Source organism: Heteronotia binoei, chromosome 2 (assembly GCF_032191835.1).
Source record: "Heteronotia binoei isolate CCM8104 ecotype False Entrance Well chromosome 2, APGP_CSIRO_Hbin_v1, whole genome shotgun sequence".
In the NCBI taxonomy this organism is placed as follows: domain Eukaryota; kingdom Metazoa; phylum Chordata; class Lepidosauria; order Squamata; family Gekkonidae; genus Heteronotia; species Heteronotia binoei.
In genome coordinates, this window is record NC_083224.1 from 76,723,182 (window position 1) to 76,739,238 (window position 16,057).

Here is a 16,057-nt window from a genome sequence, read left to right on the forward strand (position 1 = left end):
GAGTGTGGCCAAGAGGGAGAGGGTAGTGGAGACGTCCAGTTGGAGTTGTTCCCTTGAGTGGGCGACGATCAGCCAGTCGTCTATATATGGGTATATTGATATGCTTCGTTGGCGTAGTGATGCGGCAACCACTGCCATGCATTTGGTGAAGACTCTCGGGGCCGTCGATAGGCCGAATGGGAGAGAGCGGAACTGGAAGTGCTGCTCCCCTACGGCGAATCTGAGAAATCTTCTGTGATGGTGGTTGATTGTGATGTGGAAGTAGGCATCCTGTAGATCTATGGATGCCATCCAGGAGCGTTCTGGAATAAGCGGAAGGATTGCCTGGAGTGTGATCATACGGAATTTCTTGTAGGTGATGTGGAGGTTTAGTTTGCGAAGGTCGAGGATCGGGCGAAGACCTCCATCTCTTTTCGGCACCAGGAAGTAGCGGGAATAAAACCCGGTGCGATGGTATTGAGGTGGAACTGGTTCTATCGCGTTCTTGTTTAGCAGGGACGCGATTTCTGTCTGTAGAGGTGCGGACGAGGGGGTGGTAAGAAATCTGTGATGTTTCGGGGTGGATGTGAATTCTATTAGGTATCCTCTCTGTATGATGGCGAGGACCCAAGCGTCCGATGTTATGTCTCTCCAGGCAGGGTGGAACTGTTGTAGACGGGTGTATGAGTGGGGATTTGGCTGAAGGAGGGAAACTGGACGTCTCGTGGCAGGGTGGTCAAAGAGACGGTTTTGAGGTAGCTGCGGTCTTTTTGGAAGTTTGAGTGCGTGGTCTGTATTGGGATGACAGTTTGGACTGGGGGGTTTTTCGTCTCCATGAGGTTTGCTGTCTGGGAGACTTGGTACCCTTATGGTAGGTGGACTTCCAGTTCCTCTGCCTGTTGAACTGGGGTTGGTGTTGGGAGACCCCCAAGCGTTTCGCCCGTTTCCTGCCGTCATCGACTGATGTGAGGATGTCGTCTGTGGCCGCGTTAAACAGGCCAAGGCCGTCGAAGGGTAGGTCCTCAATCTTATATTTAATATCCGGTTGGAGTGACGAGGACCTAAGCCACGCATGTCTGCGTAAGGCTATAGCTGAGGCCAAGGCTTTGGAGGAGCACTGTGCAGCATGGCGAGCTGTGTTGATCTGCTGCTTGCTCAGTCTTGCTAATTCCTGTAGGGCGTTAGTGGCTGGTTTTTGTGATTCCTCGGGTAAGGAGGGTATCAGGGTGTTGAGGTAGGTGGTTAGATTGTATGCATATGCTGAAAAGCATGCCGTGTAGTTTTGTATCTTTGTTGCAGCTGTAGTGAGCGAGTATATCTTTCGCCCTATAGTATCGAGCTTCTTGCCCTCTCTTTCCGGGGGCACTGGGTGTCTCGTCTGCTTTGACTTCGAGGAGGAGTGAACTATTATGGAGTTGGGAGCCGGGTGGGTGAACAAGAACTTTGCGTCAGGTGCGTGGATCTTGTAAAGGGCTTCGACTCTTTTGGAGGTTGGAGGTACCGATGCCGGCTTGTCCCAGGCTTCCTTGAGTGTTTCGAGGAGGACGGGAAGCATAGGAAGAGAGGAGCTTGATGGGAGATCTGCATGTACGAGGTCAAAAACGACATCAGAGACCCTGGGTGCGTCTGTGTTGAGTTTCAGATTCAGCGAGTTCGCCATATTGGAGACTAAGTCAAGGTAGGATTTCGGACCCTCTGATGGAGACAGGTCCGCTGGCTTAGCTATGTCGGAAGCCGGAGATTGTAGGTCCGATCCCGAGGAGCGGTCGGATTCGGAGAGTTCGGCTTCGGAGTCGTCGTCGGTTCCGTGCTGCAGGTCTGGTTGGGTTTCTACAGGTGGTAGCTGTTTGTTGGGCGCAGTGTGTATGGAGCCCGATGGTGAGGGCTGTTTCGGTTCGAGGTCGAGGCGACTGCGTTCGTCATGGGGCTGAACGAGCCTGTCGTAGTCGAGGTGGTGCGCGCGCGGGGATGCTTCGTAGTGTCGGGTTCGATCGCGTCTGTCCGCGTGGTCTCGGTATCGAGGGGAGTCGTGGTAGCTGTGGTAGTAGCGTCCTCTCGAATCCGAGTGGTAGCGGTCGTGAGAGAGGGATCGTCGGTGCCCTCGTCGGGTCCGGGGAGAGCGAGATCTAGACCTCGACGGGGAGTAGTAGGAGTATCTCTCTCTACGGCGGCTGTGGGAACGGTGACTGCGGCGGCTGCGGGAACGTTGACGGCTGTCCCTACGGCGGCTGCGGGAACGTTGCCTACGGTGGCTGCGGGAGCGTCGGCGACTGCGTGAGCGTTGGCGGCTGTGAGCTCTTGGTGTGGGTTGCCGGGGTAAAAGGACTCTCGGAGTCGAAGGTTCCCTGATCAGGGATTGGGCTTCCAGCGGCTTAGAGAGGTCTATGAAGGCGCGGGGGTCGAGTGGTTGGTGACTCCTTGCAGGGGAGTGGGCCTCGAGTATTTGGTCGGGTGGAGAGTTCGTGATTGACGGCGACTTGGAGGAGATGCGCACAATCTCCAATGGTGTGATGTTCGGTGTCGGTGTCAATTTCACTGTTGGTGTCTTGGGAGCCGAGGCGGAGCTCGTGGTCGGGTTCGATGTCGATCTTACTGCGGTCGAGCTCGTGGTCGGGTTCGAGCTCGTGGGTTGCCCAGATTGGTCGGAGGGTCGATGCACAGACTTGGGTTTCTTTATGCTGGCGGTGCTCGTCGGATCCACGTGGGCGGACTCGGAGCGGTGACGCTTTTTGGTGCCGTCCGACTTTGTGGTGTGTTTACCGGACTTAGGCTTGCAGGGACCTTGAGCCACGGAAGCTGCCGGCTGCGCCGTTCCCACGTGGAGTGGGGAAGATGGCGGAAGCTGGTGTTGCGCGCCATGCGGTCGGAGGGAGGCTTCCATTAGATGGCTCCGGAGTCTCGCGGCGCGATTCTTGCGGGCCTGTTTGCCGAACTGGCTACAGTGGACGCAGGAATCCGTGTGGTGGGTCTCCCCAAGGCAGAAAAGGCAGAGGGAGTGCCCGTCAGACGATGGGATCTTGGCGGAGCAGTGCGTGCAGCGTTTGAAAGTGATCTTGTCCCTTCCTTCCATCCGCTCGCGGGGAGGGGGGGGTGAGGGAGAAAGTCCGAAAGATAGTGAGGGAGGTTTTTTTTTTTTTTTTTTTTATACGATACCAGGTGAAGATGAAAGACTGAAGTTGGAGATTTGAAGAAAGAAGTAGGTTCGCTGGAGATTGCAATGAGGAAGTTGGAGATCAACGAGGTAGGTGCGATCGGGTCAGCGGTAAGGAAGAAACTGAGTGGCTAGACGCCTCCCCCCTCGTCCACGCATGCGCAAACGGTGGCTCCGCCCCGGGACGAGGGGGAGGCGCGCCAGATCTACGATCAAGATTGCTTTGAACTCTCCGAGGTCAGGGCCATTCCGGAGGAATACCCATATGTGTGAATGCACAGAGACCACGAAGAAGATCATAGAGTTTTCTGGAAATGCCTAGAGTAGCCCTGTGTGCGCGCCACCATTTTGATAAAGTCACTTCCAGGTGATGTCATTGCGCCGGCGATGCAGGGGGAGGTTCCTCCTGCTGGCCCAATGTGGGTCAGCGGGTTGGGAACCTCCGTGGCAGGAGATTCCCTGCCCAGACTGGGGGTTTGGCAGCCCTACTCCTAGATAAGAGTCCACCACACCAAACCGACATAAATAAAGTTCACAATTGTATCATCCCAAAACCATCCCCCCTCCCCACCCCAGTCCGTGGAAAAATTGTCTTCCACAAAACCAGTCCCTGGTGCCAAAAAGGTTGGGAACTGCTGTGCTAAAGCAATGAAAATGCAGTTCTAAATGAAACTGTCTTCAACAGTCCCTTAAGTTCAACAATGAGGGGGCAGGGTGCACCTCCTTGTAGAGGTTGTTCCATAATTGTGGGGCAACTGTTGAAAAGGCCCTCTCTTGTGTAGCCCCCAAATGAGTGTCTTTAATTGGTGGGAGAGTCAAGAGGACATCTGCCTGTGATTTTAATTCCTGGGCAGGAACGAATGGGAGAAGACAGTTCTTCAAATACCCTGGTCCCAAGCCATGTAGGGCTTTAATAAATCATTCCTCCCGTCTGGATAAAACAGACATCTTGGTACCTTCTAAATCAATTAATGGATTTGCAGCAGAGGATTTTGCTTTTGAAGGAATAAAACTGCACTTTTTGCATTCTCTTTTTTTAATTAAACTTTTAAAAATGATATACAACATGTGCAGTCAAATATTCACAAAATCTTAACCCTTTAAATCCCATATTTAACAATATGTTGTTAAATAACAACATATATATACCATTATCCTAGGATCAGATTCAGACAGGTGAAGTTCAAAAGGTAAATATAACAAGACAATATGATCAAAATAAAAAGCTGCAAAATATAAGAATACATACTGGAAAGGGGCTCCACTTAATGCAGTTGAGTGCTTTCTAAAAAAAATACACTATATCAGATGAAACAAAAGTTAGATTCAAGCTAAGCAGAGATCAGCAAGCTAACAATACCACGGAGAAACACATGGTTATAGATATTTTTGTTTATGACCAACAAGCTTCTGATACCTGGGACTATTGTGCAGAAGTTCAGTCCCTTTGGTCCAGAGTATAACGGCCTTTGGTGCAGATCTTGGCTGGCAATGAATGATAATTTCCCCTCCTCGAGCTGCTGGTATCAGTCGCTTTACAGGGTTTAGATGAAAATCTGGAGCAAGAGCTAAGAAGAAATACAATTAAGATGCTTTTAGCGAATGCTGGGTCATGGAACTTATAAAGGTTTCCAGTGAGTTTTAGAATGGTAAAAAGGTTGCTGCGGCATATTTTAACTTTTTCTCTTAAACATGGCTTTTTGTTTAGACTTGGAACACCTAAATAATTTTGTACCAGTTCATTTATTTATTTAAAACAATTGGCAACTCACCTTTTTCCTGATGTCTAAGGACTCAAGGAGGATAACAACAATAAATATAACACAATTATACCGACATGACCCCATTGTTCAATATAAGGGAAACAAATCCAGATTCATCATAACAGGGCAATCTTCGACAGTTGTGCAAACCCATTGTTTAAATGGGGCAAAATATGAGGACCCAAATGCAATTGTGATGCAGCCCGCCAAACTATTTTCCATCTGTCACAGAAATGTGAGCATCATGCTTTCCAGGGAGATGTGATGGAGCTATCTGAATTCTCTCATTATGACCAAGTGGATTAAAAATCTAGACATTAGTATTTAGGGGGATTCCCTAATTGGTCTGTATACCTGTTGTATCAATTTGATTACATATTTTATATTATTTATATATTGCCTGTGAGTAACTCTGCCATACGAGAGAGAAAGAATGGGAGGGGGTACTATGATTCCCATAAAGCTGTGCAAAAACATGCCTGCAGGAAATAAACTTTATTAAATGAATACCAAACATTGATACATTTAAAAAACATCATGTTTTATTTGCAGCGCTGGCTGACTAATTTTCTCACCATTTCCTTATACCGCTAGCTCCTGGGTAACAATTATAGATCTGTGGGGGAGGGTGGATCTATGGTTCCCATCAACCTTTGTGAGAATGTGGATGTGTAGTACACTGCTACCCTCACTGTACTGTACTGTTTGACTATACAAAAAGTAACCCAATTAACAGGTTTGAGTAACTCATGAACATCTGAACAGCTGCCCCCCCCCCCCCCCGCATCAACTCTCTGCTTGCAGCTACTAAACAGAATGTGAGTTGAACCAGCAACTACTTTAATATCTCTGGTTGTCCTTTTGTGTAGGTAGGTAAGATCAACACCTATTCATGAAAGAGCTTTACCCATTCCCAGCAGGACAGGATTTCAGAACAAATGAGGAAGGCTTCCACTTTAATACAGTCCCAGAGGTTGAGCAAGCATGTACTCTTTAAAAAGATTTATTTTAAAAATGAGGCTAGTTGTTAATCACATTGTATGTTACTTATATTCTATGTGGCTTATATCTGTTTTAATTATTTTTAAATTATATTAATTTTGTAAGCTGCCTTGGATCTGTGTGGAGAAAGGGGTTAAATATCACACAAATAAAAACATCTTAATTATGAAAAATTAAGGTTTGCCTTCTTCCCATGATTTTATAATTTTTACATTCAATGCCCTTATACCTTAACCAAAAATTGACTCCCAGGGTGGCTAATAGTATAATTAGTACTGAAAATAATTCAAAACACATTAAACAGATAAGAATAAAATGCAAACAGAATAGCAGCAGAAACAACACAGCAAACTAAAATACTACTACTACTATACAACTGATTCACCTAAAAGCCTGACAGAATCTTTACCTGGTATCAGAAGAAAAGCAAAACCTTCTTAAACTTCTATTTAGAAGGCATTCCAAAACTGGGTTGTCACAACTGAAAAAGCACATTTGCCTCATCTCCAGAAAAGGAGGGAGACTCAGATTTGATCTCAGGGCACTGGTAAGGAGACAGTAGCTTCCACAGTGTATGAAGCATTTGGGGAATGGGACTGCAGCCTCATGAAGTGTTTCCTCAGAGGCCATGGCCTGCTGGGAAAGCTGCTAGCCAGAGGTTGTTGCTAGGCAACCAAGGTTGCCCTCGGCTGAATATAATGCCATAGAGTCCACCCTCCAAAGCAGTTATTTTCTCCAGGGGGAGAGAGTTCTGTTGTCTGGAGTTCTGCTGTGAGACTAGATCTTCAGACTCCACCTGGAGGTTGGCTACACTAGGCATGGCAGCACCCTCTGGCTGACTTAATGCCATGTGACTGGCATGACTTAACTAGGCCTGGCTGTTTGCTCCTGTTCAGCAGAAACCCTCCTATGACAGCCAGTGTGAATTAGCAGTTGGCAAATTCCTGGAGATTTGAGGTGTGGAGCCTGGAGAGGTGGGATTGAAGAGGGGTGGGACCTCAGAAAGGTACAATGGCATACACTTCACCCTCCAAACCAGCCATTTCCTCCTGAGGAACAACTTTTGCCAATCTCCAGGTGAGAGCTGAAGTTCACTCAGAATTACAACTGCTCTCCAGATGACAGAGATCAACTTCTCTGAAGGAGGCGGGGTGAATGCCTTCACTTGGGTGGGTGGGAAGACAGCAAGGGGGGGCACTTGCCCAGAGCCTCTTTCTAGAGCCCCCTGTATTTTTCTTCACAACAGGCCTTATCCCCAGTCTACCATAAAGCAGTTTCAGATAAATCCACTGGCTTGTTGTTAATTTCCTCTGCCTCCTGCTGCAGACCTCTGACACCCAGAATTTTGAGGGCATTTTTGGTTGCATTGGGAAGATGAAGGTAGGGAAGTCATATTATATATTTGGAAATACCCTTTTGAATTCAATCCATTATTTATTTAGAATATTCTATACTACCTCTAAAGAGACTCACTCAAAGTCACTAAACAAAATGAAACAAAGCAGAAGACAAATTAAAACAGTAAGTCAGTGTTTCATTATGAAACATCCCACTGCATTTTTATATGATAGTCTTGCAGTATTCGAGACAATCTTCCCTGCCCTGATAATCCAGAGCTAAAACTCTTTCATTGGAGAGTTTTTCATTGGAACTGGTGAGAGAACCTCTCACCTAAATCATATAGATACCATCTAGAACTTACCTTGCACATACAATTCAGCACTTGCATAAACAGTACCATGCTTGTTGTCTGCTACACACTGGTACATCCCAGAATCCTCCATTGTTAATTTTAAAATCCTCAAATCTCCACCATTCACTTCAATACGATTCTGTGAAGAGAAGTGGATTAGGTGGTCAGATCGCAACTACTACTGTGTATACTATATAGTATCTGTTGCTATATGTATTATCCCGCTATGTAATTTGTTCATTTTTAAACATGTCATGTTACTACTTATGGTTTGTTTCAGCTTTCTTTCAACTTTTTAATTGTATGAACTTCAACTAAGATAGCCATTGTAAATCATTAGAAATGACTGAGGAATCCATCAATCAAAGAACGACTAATTAAGACATTGGTCATTGTTGTGCTAAATTCTGTGCTTCCAACTATGTACAAAATAGACTAAATTTGGAACCCAAAGTTAATGTTTTTACAAACAAATTGACAAGTTTAAGATATTTTATTTTTTGATTTAATGAATAATTTTTTAAAAAAGATAAATGCCTCTTTCTCAGCCTCACACTCAAATGCAATATGGGGATAACATCACTGGCCTAGTCTACAAACCTATTGTAAAAATTATGGTGTAAAAATATATGAAGTTTTTTGAAAACTGAAAATGCTCTATAAATGTAAACTATCATCATTATGTTTTTTCACATTCTTTGAAGTACTACAAGCGTTACATTTCACTGCATTTTGATCTATTTACAGTTTTTATTTCACCATCTCTATGTCTTCCACCACTGAGAATATACTTTATAGATATCATGACACATTTGTCTCAATAAGTCTATTAGATTTTAAGTGCCACAAGGCTCACTTTTTGGTCTTGCTACAATGAATTAACATGGCTATCAGTTCAGAATTTAGAGGCAGTGATGATTTTCTTACAATACCTGGTCCACATGACAAATGAGATGTCTGATTACTAGTGCACGGAAGAGAGAAAGAAATGGAAGTGCAAAGTCACAAGGGTGACTAGAATAGATTACCAGAGACTTCAGCAGGTGAAGATGAAGGGTGATGTTAACTACTACTTGTCAGTGATATATGTTATACCTGGGAAGTTAATGGTTGCCCATTTCGTAGCCATTTTATTGTAGGCCTCGGCTTGCCAGATGCAGCACAGCTCCAGTGCAGGTCTGATCCAATGTCAGCCTCTCTGTCTGTGATGACCTTCAGCCATTCTGGCTGAGCTACAAAAAGTGAAATCAGATCCATGAATTTCTCACAAAAAGCAGAACAAAATTCATAAAATTCATCTTTCATTAGGGATTTGCCATGGTATTGTAAAACTTACCACAAGGCATTGTATTTCCCAATCCTGATTAAAATATTTTTAAATTGTTTTTTTTTAAATGCCTGATTTTTTGGTTGGAAGACACACACACACACCCCTAAACACACACACACTATTTTTCCCATATGGGAAAACCAATTTTAATCTTTGTGTTGGTTCTCACTGCAGAAAATATAAGGCAGTTACCCACTCTGAAGCCACTGGTTTCTGTGTCTGAGTAAAACTGAGATGATGACAAATGAAGTTCTAGGGCAATAGATAAGTTAAAACCAACCAGTCACTAAATCCATTGGCATACATTCAAGGATTCTTGAGGAATTTAAATTCAAAATTGTTCATCTCCTAACAAATATATGTAACATCACTAAAATCCACTTCCCTTCCAGAGGATGAAGAAATAGCAAATATGAAGTCAGGTTTTTTTAAAAGGGATACAGAGGAGGTACAGGAAATTACAAGCCAGAGTAAGTCTATCATTTGTTCCACATACACTGGGGGAAGCTATATTAAAGATAGATAAGCACAAAAAGGATCAAGGTCCCTCTGAGGAAGAATTTGCTTCTGTAAAGAGAAGGCCTGTCTTGCCAACATTCTGGAGTTTACATGAATAAAGGTGATCTGGTACACATTATACACTTTGATTTTTAAAAAAGCTTTTGACAAAATCAAAATCCCTCACCAAGGACTCCTAAGTTATCTTTGCAGTCAAGGGATAAGAAGATGGATCCTTCTCATGGATTGAAAACTGGTTAAATAACAGGAAACAGAGCAGGAGTAAATGGATAACTCTTGCAGTGGTAACACTTCTATTTAATTGGTTCATAAATGACCTACAATTGGGGGTGAGCAGCAAATTTACCATATTTGTAGGTGATACTTAATTATTCAGGATGATGAGAACCAAAGCTGATTGTGAGGAACTCCAAAAGAAACTCTCCACACTGGGTAAGTGAGTGACAATGTTCCAAATGATATTTATTCTAAGGTAACACCTTGAGGGGAAAACTTTTAATTAAAATCAAATGCTGATGGAATCTGAACTGCCATTGACTAACCAGGAGATTCTGAGATTGTGGTGGACAGCTCAATTAAAATGTTCACTCCGTGTGCCAATGGTGAAAAGGGGAAATGCTGTGCTTAGGAAAAAGATTGAAAACAAAACAACTGGGCATGAGTCTTGCAGAAAACTTAACCAATTTAAGGGATTTCTCTGTCAGCAGAATGGGCCTGCTTTGTCTCCCCACTCCTACTGCAGCCCAAAATACCCCACAAAGTGCTGCTCCCATGAGACACTGCCCCCCCTCCAGGACACCATACAGAGGAGGAAATCAGAGGTCTGCTGTGAGAGAGTGGCATCAAAAAATTGCTCCTTGATCCAGCCCTTAGTAGAATGCCATCTTTGCATAGATCTATGATGCTGCCACATTTGGAATGTGGCATAGTGTACATTTTGATTGTTGTACCTCAAGAAAGTTATTGTAATGCTGGAAAAGGGCAACTGAAATGATCAAGTGGTTGGAGCTTTTCAGTGGAGAGAAAAGACAACTAAGGTTTGAGAATCTATGTAGAGAAAGTTTTCTCCCTCTTGGTGCATTGTAATATCAGAACTCATGGGCACCCAATGAAGCTGATGGGCATTAGATTCAGGCCAGACAAAAGAAAGTACTACTGTACTCAGACTAACATCTGGAATTCACTGCCACAAGATGCATTGATGGCTACTAGTCTGAACAGCTTTAAAAAGGGATTCAACAATTTCTTGTTAGTATAGGTCCTTGCTTTCACCTTCCCACTCCAATCCAGTTTCCTGTCTCTTTTAAGTCTTTCCTAAGCCTTTGGCCCCAAACAATTAAGTGCTTTTGAGAAGGTATTCCTCTGTGGACCTCTTCTGATCACTGACCTACTCTGCTGCTGCAGCTGCTCCTCTTTATGCAGTCACTTCTCTTATTCCCTTTCTCCCTGCCAAACTTGAAGCAAGACAAGGCACAACAGGCATGCAAGCAAAATAACAACCTGTGCCTAGAGTAAGGACTTGCTGGGGAGCCTCACCTTGGATGATGATGCGTCCCTGATGGGTGTCTTTTCCTTTGATGTTCTCAGCTTCACATTCATACATGCCCTCATCATCAAAGCTAATCTTCTCAAATTGCAGGACAGGCTCAGTTGTGATCCATGAAGAGGATGAACTGCCATCCAGCTTGCGCCATTTTATTTGAGGGACAGGACTAGAAAAAGAAACTCAATCAAAATGCAACTTGAAACTTCAGGAGCAATGTAACACTTAAGAACAAAACAAAACATCACACTCTGCTCCTTCCTCTTCCAGCCCACACCTCTCAAACTTTCCTCATTGTGAGCAATATCTTCCACACTTTTAAATTAGAATAATAGAGTCGTGGAATCATAGAGCTGGAAGGGACCTTCAAGGTTATTTAGTCCAACCCCCTGCACAATGCAGGAAACTCACAAACACCTCCCCCTAAATTCACAAGATCTTCATTGCTATCAGATGGCCATCCAGCCTCTGTTTAAAAACCTCCAAGAAAGGAGAGCCCACCACCTCCCAAGGAAGCCTGTTCCACTGAGGAATCACTCTAACAGTCAGGAAGTTCTTTCTAATGTTGAGCTGGAAACTCTTTTGATTTAATTTCAACCCACTGATTCTGATCCTACCTTCTGGGGCCACAGAAAACAATTCCACACCATCCTCTACATGACAACCCTTCAAGTACTTGAAGATGGTGATCATATCACCTCTCAGCCAGCTCCTCTCCAGGCTAAACATCCCCAACTCCTTCAACCTTTCCTCATAGGACTTGGTCTCCAGACCCCTCACCATCTTTGTCGCCCTCCTCTTGACCCGTTCTAGCTTGTTTATATCCTTCTTAAAATGTGGTGCCTAAAACTGAACACAATACTCCAGGTGAGGTCTTACCAGAGCAGAGTAAAGCGATACCATCACTTCATTTGATCTGGACACTATACGTCTGTTGATACAGCCCAAAATTGCGTTTGCCTTTTTAGCAACCGTATCACACTGTTGATTCATGTTCAGCATATGATCCACTAAGACCCCTAGATCCTTTCCGCACATACTACTGGTAAGACAAGTCTCCCCCATCCTATAATCAAGCATTGGATTTTTCCTACCTAAATGCAGAACTTTACATTTATCCCTGTTAAAATTCATTTTATTGATTTTAACCCAGTTTTCCAGCCTGTCAAGGTCATCCTGTATCCTGTTTCTGTCTTCTACTGTATTTGCAACCCCTCCCAATTTAGTATCATCAGCAAATTTAATAAGCATTCCCTCTGTTCCTTCATCTAAATCGTTTATAAAGATGTTGAACAAAACAGGTTCCATGACAGATCCTTGAGGCACTCCACTTGTCACTCCTCTCCAAGAGGATGAGGAACCATTCACAAGCACTCTTTGGGTGCAGTCTGTCAACCAGTTACAGATCCACCTAACGGTAACAGGATCCAAACCACATTTTACCAACTTGTCAACAAGGAAAGTATGTGGAACCTTATCAAAAGCCTTACTGAAATCAAGATAAACAATGTCTACAGCATTCCCCTGATCCAGCAAGGTAGTCACTTTCTCAAAAAAAGAGATCAAGTTAGTCTGACATGACTTGTTTTTGAGAAACTCATGCTTAGTAATCACATCAATTTTTTCTAAATGTTCAGGACCGACTTTTTGATGATTTGTTCTAAAACTTTTCCAGGTATAGACGTCAAGCTGACGGGTCGGTAGTTACTCGGATCCTCTTTTTTCCCCTTCTTGATGATGGGGACAACATTAGCCTGCCTCCAATTTTCCGGCACCTTTCCTGTTTTCCAAGAATTTTCAAAAATAATAGCCAGAGGCTCAGAAATTACATCCACAAGCTCTTTTAGAACCCTTGGATGCAATTCATCTGGCCCTGAGGACTAATTTAAAGAAATTAGGTGTTTTTGTACTACCCCTACACTGATCCTAGGTTGGAACCTCATATCCTCCTTATATGTTCTGTTTTTGCCATGTTGAGCACTGTTTCCCTCAGAAGAGAAGACTGAGGAAAAGTATGAATTGAGCAGTTTTGCCCTCTCTTCATTACTTTTTACATTTTCACTTTCTTGCCCTTGCATTGGGCCTACCATAACCTTACTCTTTTTCTTACTCTGAACATAAGAAAAGAACCCTTTTTTGTTGTTTTTTCAAGTTGGGTGACTTTCGCTATTATCATTTATAAATGGAATTAGCACCTGGAAATCTGTATAATACTTGGTTAACTGGAATGTTTTAAAGTTAATGTGATTTTAAACTCTGTGTAATTTTATGAAATGTTGTTAGCCGCCCTGAGCCCACCTCGGTGGGGAGGGCGGGATATAAATAAAATTTTATTATTATTATTATTAAGTTGTTCAAGTTTTTTCAAATTGTTCAAGTCCTAGGTAATTTCCTGTTTCCTTATATCTTTCAACATAATACTGTGCAAAACCAAGAAACTGCAGGCATATAAGCCTGCCCAGAAATCACATTGGCTTAGAAACTCCTCCCTCCTCCATCGTCTCTATCCCAGACTGAGAGACCTGCTTATGGATACTCAATATATGATGAGCACTCTGTACATTTTCAGAGGCACTGTTGTTTGTTTGCCAGATTTTAGCACTACAGCCTCACATTTAAAATGGATTCTGGTACTAAGATGTGGAGTCTTAGTTTAGAGCTATCAATTTGTTACCCAATAGCTATTATCATAATACAATGAAAACAATGAATCAGCACATACAGAGTATGAAAATTTAGCTCACAAAATGGGACATGATCATGTAATTCACTCCTTGAAATCATCCACTCTACAATGTAGGAATAGTGATGCTTTACTAAATGTAGACTTGGGTATGCTCCAGTCATTGCAGGTTAGATCTTATGCTTCAAACCATTTGCTGGACAGTGGTTCTGTTACTTTTACTCTCTTCCCTCTCCCTTTTGCATCCTTGTCACAAGGAAGCAGAGGATGCCTTATCAAGCTCATTAGCACACTGGTCCACAACCTGTCAGCTGTCAGCAGCAAGAGGCTAAATACAATTGACATGAATACTTACTTCCCAAAGGCAAAGCACTCCAAAACCACCAGCTGCCCAGCCAGTGCATAAGTGTCAGAAGGAAACTTGACCTTAATGCTTGAGGCATACTGTCTGGAATCTGTGGAAAGAAGAAGGGATTGCAAAAGGGTTAGAGTTAGGAGAAGTGATTTTTCCTATTTCCACTACTAGCCTGCAAGGGAGAAAAAGCAAGAGATGGTATCCAAATTAAGGCCCTTTTAAAGCACGCATAGACTCATATGTGACCCTCTCTCCTACTCTGCTGTTTTTAATGGTTAATGGCTCTTAGCTGTTGAGCTGTTTAATGATTTGGAGGAATTACTGACCTGCTAGCCAACATGGTCTGGTAAACCTATGCTCCTGACAAACTGTTTAAAAAACTGAGGGGGCTGAATGCCATTGAGATAATTAAGATAAACAAATGAGAGAGAGGCACACTCAAGTCTGTGCATGCTTTAGGGTTCTGTATTTGAGAATTGGATGAAATGTTCCCATGGGCCACATGTAAATCTCCAAACTATAATTTCTCTACCTTTGCATTAGGGGCTGAAAAGCAGTAAAACTATCTACTCAGGACAATGTGAATCAAAGTTTCTGAAATCTGTCACCTTATGAAGAGTGCACATTTCAAGCTCAACAGGAAAGAAGCTCTTTTTACTTTTTTTTTGCTGGTCCTTTGGCTCCTCAGCTGAGCCACATTTTACACAAGAAATGCAAGTGGATTTTGCTATTCTTATACAGTCTTGCAGAGGAAGCTCAAAATCAGCAGCACCTTCCTCCACCCCACCTCGCTGTTGCCATCCTTAACCTCGGAGGAGACAATTCTCCTTAACTCTTTGGTACCCCAGTCTTCTTTACAAATAATATGACAATATGTACCCTTTGGGCATCTTGAGCTCTTCATGTGATTCCTTCCTCTCATGAAAGTTTGGCTGACACTTTGGTTGTCATGGCAACAAGAGAGATGGCCAAACTCTTACAAGAGTCATGAAATTGGCATGTGGAGCTTGCTGTGTATGCTTTAAGTGACCCAGTGAACTGAGGTAAGGAGAATTATCTCCTCCTGCTACTGGTCAGCAATCAAGTGACAAGCAGACAGTAGGTAGTTGGCTGGCAATGGGAGGATGCTGCTCCCATACACCTGCCTCTGAGGTGATTGCCTCAGGTTGTCTCATTATATAGCCAACTTGGCATCATGATTTATTTATTTAGCATATTTATACCCCATTTAATCTTTGCACACAATGTGAGAATTACAATAAAATTAAAATAAAATAATAATGACAAGAAAATCAGCAAGCTCAAACCTCTCCTCTATAATGTCACTGGGAGAGTGGAAAAGCTGTCAGATGTTCCCACCCCATCCCACAGAGGCTCTGCTGTTAACACGGCTACTTTTAGCTAGGGACTTATAACACTTATTTCTAATGGGCATTACATTTGTTAGAACCACTGACTGGCTAGGTTTGGTAACATATTTCGTTTAAAGTCTCTCTGTGTTTTTATATCTTATATATATATAAAGCCTAATGTCCTGGCATTTTCCAGCTCTCCCATTGGCTGTGGTGCACACCACATCAGCCACTGGCCCGTGAACCACCAGTCAAGCCAACTTTTGTGCCATCTGGGTCCGCTCCTCTCCCCCACCTACTGCTGGACCCAGGACAGATAAAGATTAGGCCACTGGGAGCTGAGTTGCCAGCTCCAGGTTGGTGGAAAATTCCTGGAGATTTTGTGGTGGAGTCTAAGGAAGTCAAAGTTTGGAGACGGGAGAGACCTTGGCTGAATATAATGCCATAGAGGCCACCCTCCAAAGCAGTTATTTTCTCCAGGGGGAGAGAGAACTGTTTTCTGGAGTTCAGTTGTGATATCCTGGAGAGGTTGGGACCTCAGAAAGGTACAATGCCATTCACTCCACCTTCCAAACTAGCCATTTTCTCCTGGAGAACCACTGCTGCCAATTTCCAGGTGATGTCTTGAGATTACTCAGAATTACAGCTGCTCTCCAGATGGCAGAGATCAGGTCTCCTGGAGAAAAT

General features: G+C 43.6%; 1 protein-coding gene across 1 annotated transcript in view; it reads right to left on the reverse strand.

Annotated features, from left to right (window-relative positions):
• Nucleotides 1-16,057, reverse strand: part of CNTN2 (contactin 2) — a 93,551-nt gene that overhangs the window by 25,263 nt on the left and 52,231 nt on the right. The window contains exons 7-11 of the mRNA XM_060231333.1: nt 14,019-14,118; nt 10,974-11,149; nt 8,684-8,820; nt 7,598-7,727; nt 4,548-4,698 (exon numbers count right to left, since the gene is read on the reverse strand). Of these exons, the coding sequence (XP_060087316.1) occupies nt 4,548-4,698; nt 7,598-7,727; nt 8,684-8,820; nt 10,974-11,149; nt 14,019-14,118 (694 nt within the window). The remainder of the gene's footprint in view (nt 1-4,547; nt 4,699-7,597; nt 7,728-8,683; nt 8,821-10,973; nt 11,150-14,018; nt 14,119-16,057) is intronic.